This window comes from Canis lupus, chromosome 16 (genome assembly GCF_011100685.1).
Source record: "Canis lupus familiaris isolate Mischka breed German Shepherd chromosome 16, alternate assembly UU_Cfam_GSD_1.0, whole genome shotgun sequence".
Taxonomy (NCBI): Eukaryota; Metazoa; Chordata; class Mammalia; order Carnivora; family Canidae; genus Canis; species Canis lupus.
The window spans coordinates 26,479,299-26,491,879 of NC_049237.1; the positions used below are offsets into that span (position 1 = coordinate 26,479,299).

The window sequence follows — 12,581 nt, forward strand, 5'->3', positions numbered from 1 at the left end:
AGCATAAAGGATTCAAGAGACTTCATGACTGCAGAATTTAGATCTAATCAGGTTTGAAATTAAAAATCAATTAAATGAGATGCAATCCAAACTGGAAGTCCTAAGATGAGGGTTAGTGAGGTAGAAGAGTAAGTGACATAAAAGACAAGTTGATGGCAAGGAAGGAAGCTGAGCAAAAAAGAGAAAAACAAAATACCATGAGGAAAAGTTAAGGGAAATAAATGACAGTCTCAGAAGGAAAAATCTATGTTTAATTGGGGTTCCAGAGGGCACCGAAAGGGACAGAGGACCAGAAAGTGTATTTGAACAAATCATAGCTGAGAACTTCCCTAACTTGGGGAAGGAAACAGGCATTCAGATCCAGGAGATAGAGATCGCCCCCTAAAATCAATGAAAACCTTTCAACACCCCAACATTTAATAGTGAAACTTGCAAATTTCAAGATAAAGAGAGAATCCTGAAAGCAGCAAGATACAAGAAATCCCTAACCTTTAAGAGGAGAAGTATTAGGTTAACAGCAGACCTCTCCACAGAGACCTGGCAGGCCAGAAAGGGCTTGCAGGATACATTCAGGGTTCTAAATGAGAAGAACATGAAGCCAAGAATACTGTATCCAGCAGGCTGTCATTCAGAATAGAAGGAGAGATAAAGAGCTAGGAACTGAAAGAATAGGCAGGAACTGAAAGAATATGTGACCACCAAACCAGCTCTGCAAGAAATATTAAGGGAGACTCTGTAAAAGAAAGAGGAAGTCCAAGGAAACAATCCACAAAAACAGGGACTGAATAGGTATCATGATGACACTAAATCATATCATTCTTTTTTTTATTAAATCATATCTTTCAATAGTAACTCTGAACGTGAATGGGCTTAACCATCCCATCAAAAGGCGCAGGTGTTTCAGCCTGGATAAAAAAGCAAGACCCATCTCTTTGCTGTCTAGAAGAGACTAGATTTAGACCTAAGGATGCATACAGCCTGAAAATAAAAGGTTGGAGAACCATTTGCCATTTTTAAATGATCCTCAAAGAAAGCAGGGGTAGCCATCTTCAGATCAGATAAATTAAAGTTTATCCCAAAGACTGTAGAAAGAGATTAAGAGGGACACTATATCATACTTAAAGGGTCTATCCAACAAGAGGACCTAACAATCATGAATATTTATGCCCCTAATGTGGGAGCTACCAAGTATTTCAATCAATTAATAACCAAAGTAAAGACATACTTAGATAATAACACACTTATACTGGGAGACTTCAACACGGCACTTTCTGCAAATGACAGATATTCTAAGCACAACATCTCTAAAGAAACAGGAGCATTAAATGATACACTGACCAGGTGGATGTCACAGATATTACAGAACTTTACATCCAAATGCAACTGAATACACATTCCTCTCAAGTGCACATGGAATTTTCTCCAGAATAGACCACATACTGGGTCACAAATCAGGTCTTAACAGATGCCAAAAGATTGGGATTGTCCCCTGCGTATTTTCAGACCATAATGCTTTGAAACTAGAACTAAATCACAAGAAGTTTGGAAGAAATTCAAACACATGGAGGTTAAAGAGCATCCTGCTAAAAGATGAAAAGGTCAACCTGGAAATTAGAGAAGAATTAAAAAGATTCATGGAAACTAATGAGAAATAAATACAACCATTCAAAATCTTTGGGATACAGCAAAGCAGTCCTGAGGGGGAAATACATTGCAATACAAGCATCCCTTAAAAAATTGGAAAAAACTCAAATACAAAAGCTAACCTTGCACCTATAGGAACTGGAGATAAAAACAGCAAATAGATCCTGCACCCAACAGAAGAAGAGAGTTAATAAAGATTCAAGCAGAACTCAATGAAATAGAGACCAGAAGAACTGTCAAACAGATCAACAAAACCAAGAGTTGGTTCTTTGAAAGAATTAATAAGATAGATAAACCATTAGCCAACCTTATTAAAAAACAAAAAAGAAAAGACTCAAATTAAATCACGAATGAAAAAGAGATCACAACCAATACCAAGGAAATACAAACGATTTTAAAAACATATTATGAGCAACTATATGCCAATAAATTAGGCAATCTAGAAGAAATGGACGCATTTCTGGAAAACCACAAACTATCCAAACTGGAACAGAAGAATATATAGAAAACCTGAACAGGCCGATAACGAGAGAGGAAATTGAAGCACTCATCAAAAACCTCCCAAGACACAGAAGTCCAGGGCCAGATGGCTTCCCAGGGGAATTCTATCAATTGTTTAAAGAAGAAACAATACCTATTCTACTAAAGCTGTTCTGAAAGATAGAAAGGGATGGAATAGCTCCAAGCTCATTCTATGAGGCCAGCATCACCTTAATTCCAAAACCAAAGACTCCACCAAAAAGGAGAATTATAAACCAATATCCGTGATGAACACAGATGCAAAAATTCTCAACAAGATACTAGCCAATAGGATCCAACAATACATTAAGAAGATTATTCACCATGACCAAGTGGGATTTATCCCCAGGATGCAAGGCTGGTTCAGCACTCGTAAAGCAATGAATGTGATTGATCATATCAGCAAGAGAAAAAACAAAAACCATATAATCCTCTCAATAGATGCAGAGAAATCATTTGACAAAATACAGCATCCATTCCTGATCAAAACTCTTCTGAGGGTAGGGATAGAGGGAACATTCCTCAGCATCTTAAAAGCCACAGCAATATCATTCTCAATGGGGAAAAGCTGAGACCTTTTCCCCTAAGATCAGGAACACTACAGGGATGTCCACTCTTACCACTGCAATTCAACACACTACTGGAAGTCCTAGCCTCAGCAGTCAGGCAACAAAAAGAAATAAAAAGCTTCCACATTGTCCATGAAAAAATCAAACTCTCCCTCTTCACAGATGACATGATACTCAACATAGAAAACCCAAAAGACTTCACCCCAAGATTGCTAGAACTTATACAGCAATTCAGCAGTGTGGCAGGATACAAAATCAATGCCCAGAAATCAGGGGCAGTTCTATACACTAATAATGAGACTGAAGAAAGAGAGATTAAGGAGTTGGTCCCATTTACAATTGCACCCAAAAGCGTAAGATAACCTAGGAATAAACCAAGGAGGTAAAGGATCTATACCCTGAAAACTACAGAACACTTCTAAAAGAAATTGAGGAAGACACAGAGATGGAAAAATATTCCATGCTCATGGATTGGAAGAATTAATATTGTGAAAATGTCAATGCTACCCAGGGCAATTTACACATTTAATACAATCCCTATCAAAATACCATGGACTTTATTCAGAGAGTTGGAACAAATCATCTCAAGATTTGTGTGGAATCAGAAAAGACCCTGAATAGCCAGGGGATTTTTAAAAAAGAAAACCATAGCTGGGGGCATCACAATGCCAGATTTCAAGTTGTACTACAAAGCCGTGGTCATCAAGACAGTGTGGTACTGGCACAAAAGCATACACATAGATCAATGGAACATAATAGAGAATCCAGAAGTGTACCCCCAGCTCTATGGTCAACTAATATTTGACAAAGCAGGAAAGACTATCCACTGGATAAAGGACTGTCTCTTCAATAAATGGTGCTGGGAAAATTGGACATCCACATGCAGAAGAATGAAACTAGACCACTCTCTTGCACCGTACACAAAAATAAACTCAAAATGGATGAAAAATCTAAATGTGAGACAAGAATCCATCAAAATCCTAAAGGAAAACACAGGCAACACCCTTTTTGAACTTGGGCACAGCAACTTCTTGCAAGATACATCCATAAAGGCAAGGGAAACAAAAGCAAAAATGAATTATTGGGACTTAATCAATATAAAAAGCTTCTGCACAGCAAAAGAAACAGTCCACAAAACTGAAAGACAACCTACAGAATGGGAGAGGATATTTGCAAATGACGTATCAGATAAAGGGCTAGTATCCAAGATCTATAAAGAACTTATTAGGGATCCCTGGGTGGCGCAGCGGTTTGGTGCCTGCCTTTGGCCCAGGGCACGATCCTGGAGATCGGGGATCGAATCCCACGTTGGGCTCCCAATGCATGGAGCCTGCTTCTCCCCCTGCTTCTCCCTCTGCCTGTGTCTCTGCCTCTCTCTCTCTCTCTCTGTGACTATCATAAATAATAAAAAAAAAGAACTTATTAAACTCAACAGCAAAGAAACAAAGAATTCAATCCTGAAATGGCCAAAAAGCATGAACATAAATTTCACAGAGGAAGACATAGACATGGCCCACAAGCACATGAGAAAATGCTCTGCGTCACTGGCCCTCAGGGAAATACAAATCAAAACCACAATGAGATACCACCTCACACCAGTGAGAATGGGGAAAATTAACAAGACAGGAAGCCACAAATGTTGGAGAGGATGTGGAGAAAGGGGACCCTCTTGCACTGTTGGTGAGAATGTGAACTGGTGCAGCCACTCTGGAAAACTATGTGGCGGTTCCCAAAGAGTTAAAAATAGAACTGCTCTACCATCCAGCAATTACACTGCTGGGTATTTACCCAAAAGATACAGATGCAATGAAATGCCGGGACACCTGCACCCCGATGTTTATAGCAGCAATGTCCACAATAGCCAAACTGTGGACGGAGCCTCGGTGTCCATCGAAAGATGAATGGACAAAGAAGATGTGGTCTATGTATACAATGGAATATTACTCAGCCATTAGAAACGATAAATAGCCACCATTTGCTTCAACGTGGATGGAACTGGACGGTATTATGCTGAGTGAAATAAGTCAATTGGAAAAGGACAAACATTATATGGTCTCATTCATTTGGGGAATATAAAAATTAGTGAAAGAGAATAAAGGGGAAAGGAAAGAAAATAAGTGAAAATATCAATGAGGGTGAAAAACATGAGAGACACTTAACTCTGGGAAGTACACAATGGTTAGTGGAAAGGGAGGTGGTGGGGGGTTGGGGTGACTGGCTGATGGGCACTGAGGGGGGGCAGTTGGTGGGAGGAGCACTGGGTTTTATACTATATGTTGGCAAATTGAACTCCAATATAAAAGTTAAAAATTAAAAAATTAAAAAGCAAACCAAACAGTGGTGACTTTTGGGTGCCAGGGTGGCTCATGCAGCTAAATGTCTAATTCTTAGTCTCATTTCAGGTCTCAATCAAGTTTGTGACTTTGAGCACCTCATCAGGCTCCATGCTGGGTGTGGAGCCTACTTTAAAAAATAAAAAAAAAGAATAATAAATTATGATGACTTTTATATATCTTTTCATTTTAAAATGATTTTTGTTGGACATTTGCATTATGTTCTTTTTACTAACTATTTTCTGCTATAGATGTCTATGAGATATAGAACATTTTTACATGTTATTGAAATATATAATCTTATTACAATATACTGGTTAATAATAATTACAATATACCTTGCCTTTGTTATTAAAATAAAAAATAAAAAAATAAAAGAAGGGAACATTTCCATATGTCTTTTATGAAGCTACTATTATCCTGATAGGAAACAGACAAATAACAACATAAGAAAGATACTACCAGTTTGTACCCCTCATGAAAGTGGATGGGAATTTTAACAAAGTGTTAGCAAATTAAATCCAATGTTATATAAAAAAAGGATACTATATCATGATCAAATGTGATTTATCCAGGGAATACAAAGTTGCTTTACCTTAAAATTCCATCAATAATTTACTACATTAGACTGGAATTTTAGAAGATCAACTCAATAGATGCAAGAAAAGTATTTGGCAGAATCACAATATTAACATCTTCTAATTCTTAACCTGCCTAATTTTAAATCTTTATTACTTTCATTTTCTCTTTTGATTGCGATTCCCTTGATCACTGAAATCATCTGTATGATCCACAAATTCCTTTTGGACATCCACTTTTCTTCCTATATATTTTTCTTAGATTGTCTAATTCACTTTCAAATTTCTTCCAAATTACCTTTTTTTAGGTGTTTAATTCAAATATTAAGGATCAAAATTAATTTCCAATAACCTATTGCTTGTCTACAAAGACCTCAAATTCAAGTCTTCAACCTAATTATCTCCCAACTCCTGCACAAATCTGTCTCTCCTAAAATTGGTGGTACTATCATCTCAGTTGCTTAGTTGCCTTAACAGTTCATCAAACTTCATATCAAACTAGTCAACACACCTGTTCTGCTTCCTGTGTTGCAAGGGTAAATGCATATCTACAAAATAAAACATTAATTTTCCCTGGCACCACACTTGAAAGAAACTAACACACACACACACACACACACACACACACACACTTTTCTAGATTTTTTTTTCAGAAAACTATAATTGTTAATCCTTTCTCTGTCTCTTTGAGAAGTATGTAATTCTTTTGAAAATTAAATAAAATTTGTCAACTTTACATTTGCAGAATATTTTCATTAAGGATTTTGTGGGCATCTATTTCAAACATGAACATTAAGGAAAATAGCTTCTTATCTTCCTGGCTCCTTGGGAATTTAACATTGGTGTCTAGTTCCAAGCTGTAACTTCTTGGTTATCCCAAAGAAATTGGAAGTTTTTACACTTTGGATAAATAAAGTTAACATGTATGACATGGACTATATCTGCCTGGTTATATAAGAGAGTGAGATTTCCTTCCATCTTTGCAGTCTCCTTAGCACAACTTGATTAGGTTTGGCACCTATTCAATAATAAAACTACTTTGTTCCTTTCTACATTTGTGAAGAGATTTCTGATGGGTTGATAGGGATTCTATTTTTAATTATCCAAAATACCTCTCACATTTCTATTTCCCCCCTCATGGTTTAGCCATGAGGATATTGACATTTCTGGCCTCAACTATGCACAATTCTTCTAATTAGATTTACTGCTTCCAGTCCTCATCATTCCTATCTCACCATCCCAGGACTATGATGTTATTTTTTTTGAGACAAAATATCATTTATTCACACTTAAAGACTTTGGATAATTTAATATTACTCTTAGGAGAAAATTTACTGACTTTATACAGTTCATTTACTCCTCCAATTATGGTTCAAATCTCAAATGTGACATCCTTTCTGTAGATATATGTAGAGAAAGCAAATTAGCTATATTCCCAGAGAACTTTGCTAACAAAGTTAGCTAACTTATGCTAACAATGAATTTATACTTTCTAGCTATGACTCTCTTATGCATATCTGGTTTCCTTCAGTCTCTTACCTGTTTGGATATATGGATGATGGGTTTTTTTGCTTTTGTTTTATTGTTGTTGTTTTTAAGAGAGAGAGAGAACACTACTGGCAGGGAGACACAGAGGGAGAGAGGTGAGAAAGAATCTTAAGCAGGCTCCATGCTCAGCAAGGAGCTGGACACAGGGCTCCATCTCATGACCCTAAGATCATGATCTGAGCTGAAATCAAGAGTCAGACACTTAACCTACTGAGCCATCCAGGCACTCCATAAGTGGATGATATTCTTTGTATTTTGATAACACAGGCATACTATTTGGTTTATGCTGTGTACTCAAATATTTATATTTATATATTCAAATACTTATTATATTATTATATTTAAATTTATTTATTTATTTATTTATTTGAGAGATAGTGAGTGAAAGAGAATGAAAGAGAATGAGCAAGGGGAGAGGCAGATGGAGAGGGAGAGGCAGACTCCCCACTGAGCAGGAAACCCAATGCAGGGTTCTATCCCAGGACCCTGGGAACATGACCTAAACTGAAGGCAGACGCTAAACTGACTGAGCCACCCAGACACCCCAATCATTATACATTATATTATCAGTAGTAATATAATATTGTGTTATGAATATTTATAAATATTCAAGTATTTTATATATTCAAATTAGTCACAAAAAACACATGCTTAAGAAGTAAATATATTTTTTAAGGATTTTATTTATTTGAGAAAGACAGAAAAAGATCAAGCATGAGCAGGGAAGTGGCAGAAGGAGAAGGAGAAGCAGATTCCCTGCTAATCAGATATCCTGACACAGGGCTCAATCCCATGACCTGAGCTTAAGGCAGATGCTTAACCGACTGAGCCACCCAGGCAGCCCAAGAAGTAAATACTTTAGTAAAATAGACAGACATGGGTATTTTAGGATTGAATATTATATTATTTGTTACTAAAAAATAATTTGTATTTCTGCTTACAAACAAGAAGAGCAATATTTGAATTTGTCTATAGGTATCGATTTTAAGGTGTATAAGCACAAGTTTCATGGAAGGAAAGTTTAAGAATATCTTGTAAAAAATATCCTTACGAAACTGAAATTAGGTAGCTCTGTTTTAAATATTTTGAAGAACTTCCATACATTTACAGAATCTGTGCCATTTTACATCCCCACCAGTGCACAAAGGTTTCCATTTCTTCCCACATTGGCAACATTTGTTATTTCCTGGTTTTTATTATTTTTATTTTTTTATTATAAATTTATTTTTTATTGGTGTTCAATTTGCCAACTTACAGAATAACACCCAGTGCTCATCCCGTCAAGTGCCCCCCTCAGTGCCCGTCACCCATTCACCCCCACCCCCCGCCCTCCTCCCCTTCCACCACCCCTAGTTCGTTTCCCAGAGTTTATGTTCTGTCTCCCTTTCTGATATTTCCCACACACTTCTTCTCCCTTCCCTTATATTCCCTTTCACTATTATTTATATTCCCCAAATGAATTGACTTACTTCACTCAGCATAATAAATTATTTCCTGGTTTTTAATAGCCATCCTGGGGGATGTAAGGGGGTTTGATTTTCATTTCCCTAATGATCAGTGATTTGAGCATCTTTTCATGTGCTTATAGGCCACTTCTATATGTTATTTGAAGAAACATCTGTTCAGGCATTTTTAAAAAGTATTTATTTATTCATGAGAGACACAGAGAGGTAGAGACAAAGGTAGTGGGAGAAGCAGGCTCCCTGCAAGGAACCTGATGCCCATCTCAATCCCAGGACCCTGGGATCATGACCCAAGCCAAAGGCAGAAGCTTAACCACTGAGCCACTCAGGTGCCCCATCAGCCATTTTTAAATTAGGTGTGCGTTTTTGTTGAGTCACAGGAATTCTTTGTATAGTCTAGGTATTAATCCCTTATCAAATATATGCATTCCAAATACTTTCTCCCATTTTGGGGGGTTGCCTTTTACTCTGTTGATATTCTGGGTATATATCCAAAATAACTGAAAGCAGAGCTTAGAAGAGAGATTTGTATACCACTGCTCATTGCAGTGTTATTCACGGTAACTAAAAGATGGAAGTAAACCAAGTGTCCATGACACATGAACAGATAAGCAATATGTGGCATGTACATACAACGGAATATTTCAGTTTTCAAAGAAAAATTCTGCAATATGCTACACCATGGATGAACCTTGATGAGGTACCTGGAATAGTCAAATTTCTAGAGACAACAAAATTTTGGTTGCCAGGGTTTGGGAGAGAGAAAAGTAGAGACTTGCTCAATGGATAGAGAGTTCCAGTTTTGCAAGATGAAGAGTTCGGGGGACAGCTGGTGGGAATGTTTGCATAACAACGTGTATGTCCTCTATAGCAATGAACTCTACACATAAACATGATTTAGATAGTAAATTTTTATATTAGGTCTATTTTACTACAAGAAAAAATAAGTTTTGAAAAAACCCTGTAATTAAGCAAATAATCAATCTGTATATTAAAGCATGAAATGACAGTTCTTTCCAAGTTAATTCTATTGCCTTTCAATGTGTGAACTCCATTAAACTCCAATTAAACTCCATATTAATTGGGAAAAATTTTCCACTTAGACATTCACTTTAATCTCCTAAACATATATTTTTCTAAGAAACAGAAGTGTACAAAACCGAATAAACATATTTTGATTTTTTTCAGTCATTTCATAGCCATAATTATTCTGCCTCATACTTAAATTATAAATCGATATTAAAGTAATAAACGCATTCACATCTGTTTAGTTTTATTTGGAGTCCTTAGTTTTGTAAGAAACAAACTTATCTATAACAGAATTGATTTTTAAAATTTTTAGTGTTTGTGTTTCTTTTGCATGTGGTGTTTCGACCTGAGACTTAAATTAGAAATCCCGCAGTAGATATGCTTAAAACAGACACCTGTCTGCTAATAAACATATTGTGAATTTCCATTTTCTATTTTCTTTCACTGCAGTAATTCAGCCATTGCGCCAGAAAACTACGACGTGGCCTATTAACACCGCCAAGCACTTCACCGGCAAACGGCCCATCTCCAGGGTGTAAATGCACTTCGTGACCCTCACGTCACCCCCGAACGAGTCTCCGATGTCCCCGCCTTGCAAAATAAAGCGCAAGCCCACGAGGGCAGCAGGACCCGCGGGTGTGCGCTTCCCACGCGCAGCGGGCGGGGCAGGGGGCGGGGCGGGGGGACTGCGGCTGCGCGCGGGTCCGCGGAGGGGGCGGAGGGGGCGGGGTGGGCGGAGCAGCCGCGCCCCCGCCCCGCCCCGCCCCGCCCCGCCCCGCCCCGCGGCCCGCGCCGACGCTTCCCACCGGCCGGAGGGCAGGGCCCCGCGCGCGGCCGCCGTTCCGCAGCCAACAGCCGTCACCGTGGCCAGGCCGGCGGGCCCCGCGATGCTGTCTCTCCTGCTGATGCTCTCAGGTCTGGGCCGGCTGACCTCCGCGGGCCATCGTGAGTGACGGACCCTGCTCCGCGGAGGGCCACCGGCCGCAGAGCCTCTGGGCTCGGCGGGCCCCGGGACCTTGCTCCAGAGCCCCGGTCCGCTGGGGAGAGACCAGCGTCTTGTCAGAGCCCGCCTGGCGTCAGGGTCGTCCTGGGCCTGCTGCGGGGAGGGCTCGGAGCGAGGCTGGGACAGGTGCCCCTCCCTCGCCGGACCCTGCACCTGGAGGGGAGGGCGCGCACCTCTGGGGCCTGGGGCCTGGGGCCTGGGCCTGGGGCGCAGCACTCCTTCACCTGCGGGCTGAGGTCGGCCAGTCCCGAAGTCTGGACCGGGGCAGGGTCACGCTCCCCACTTCCTGGGAGCCTCTTCCCGGGATGTACAAAGTCTGATTTTGTGGTGGGTGCGTGCGTGCCCCTGTGTGTGTGTGTGTGTGTGTGTGTGTGTGTTGGGGCTTGGAGCTTCAGAGTGAGGTGGTGTGAGAGGAGAAGTGAAGAATCAGGATGCGGCCGGGCACTGGGGAATGCTCACACATGTTGTCCTTACTGTAGATCCTGAACCATCCCTTCTACAAATTACCGTGCCACGGAAGATTGGGACAAACAGCAGTGATGACAAAGTTTCTTGAATGCGTGCAAATAAATCATGATTTCTATTTTCTGTGCACCTTATTCTTTGGACTATATGGGCCAAACGAATTCGTACATAATCATTTGTAAAATTGTGTTCATATTTACTTCTTTAAAGAGCTCTGACATTTGAACAAGAGCAAGAGCAGGTCTTTTGATATTTAATTTTCAAAAAATATTTCCCAAGTAATTTATCAGCATAATTCTATCTCACACAGAGCTCTACAGCCTACTGGACCTTTTATTTACTAAAAATATGTAATTGAAATATTTCATACAAGCGAGACTAATACATTTGATTACTGTGGTAGCTACATTTCATAAAGTCCCACCATCCTGAATTAACTTCTACTGAATCATTACTTTTAGGGGAAATATGTATATATTTCATATATATAATCTGAAATTCTATAAGCAACCTATCCTGGGAGATTCTGTTTTCTTAGTTTACAAAGAAGCCAAGTAAAAGTAAAAGGCAAAATAGAAGTAAAAAGTGACTTGCATGGGGCCACCCCACTTATAGAGGCCAGTGTTGAGATTTAAACACTCTCCAATTGGCCCCACAATGTGAGCTTCTTACAATACAGTGCATTGCTCTCTACCTTTTTCATTTTCTGTTCCTCTGTATTAAAGTTGAAAAAATGCAAGAGTATCTCTGTTCAACCTCAGCTGGGAATGTGAACCCCAGTATGAAGGAATTTTTTGTCACCTTGGACATTAGTTCAAATGATCAAGTGACATCTATGCGTATTGAATTGGGGGTTATTAAAAAATGAATTGAGGATTATAAATACTAGCAAGTAAGCAAACTTGCAAATATGGAATACTCGAGTATTGATTATTTTGTAACATAATTTTAAAATAAATATGAAATGGATAAGGCTTAAAAGGTAAAATATAGGGGCACCTGACTGGCTCAGCCAGAAGAACATGCAACTCTTGATCTTGGGGCTGAGGGTGTGAACCCCACTGTGGGTGTAGAGATTACTTAAAAAAAATCTTTTAAAAAATTAAAAATTAAAAAATAAATAAAAGGTAAAATATAAACCAGATATTTTTGTAGGTTATATGTTTAGGTTGAAAGCCTGAGACATTTTACATACAATTTTTTAATATTAATTAGAAAGTTTAGCAAGAGACATCTGGGCACTGAAACAGATAAGTATGTATATAATACTGGTGTAAAAGCTGAAATGTATTAAAAGAACTGATGCTTCCAAATCTCCATCACATACTAGCTATGTGTCAAAATGAACCTAACATCTATCTTTAGTTCCCTTAACTATAAAATGGGTAAAATAGAAACTAGGCTATATATATATATATATATCTATATCT

General features: G+C 38.9%; 1 protein-coding gene and 1 long non-coding RNA gene across 5 annotated transcripts in view; both read left to right on the top strand.

Moving 5' to 3' along the window:
• ADAM18 (ADAM metallopeptidase domain 18) overlaps positions 1-10,353 on the top strand; it is a 183,654-nt gene extending 173,301 nt beyond the window's left edge. For 2 of the 4 annotated variants that reach the window (XR_005371447.1, XR_005371445.1), the window contains one exon: positions 10,134-10,238. Coding sequence is in view for 2 of the 4 variants with exons in the window: in XM_038559991.1 (XP_038415919.1) it covers positions 10,134-10,222 (89 nt within the window). In the remaining 2 variants the exon portion in view is untranslated. Of the gene's footprint in view, positions 1-10,133 lie in introns of all 4 variants that reach the window. The other 2 variants (XM_038559991.1, XM_038559989.1) reach the window with 2 other exon arrangements.
• Positions 10,354-10,469: 116 nt separating this feature from the next.
• LOC111090163 lies at positions 10,470-11,269 on the top strand. The gene is made up of 2 exons (XR_005371074.1): positions 10,470-10,628; positions 11,166-11,269. It is a non-coding gene; the product is annotated as an uncharacterized LOC111090163 (long non-coding RNA).
• Positions 11,270-12,581: the final 1,312 nt, after the last annotated feature.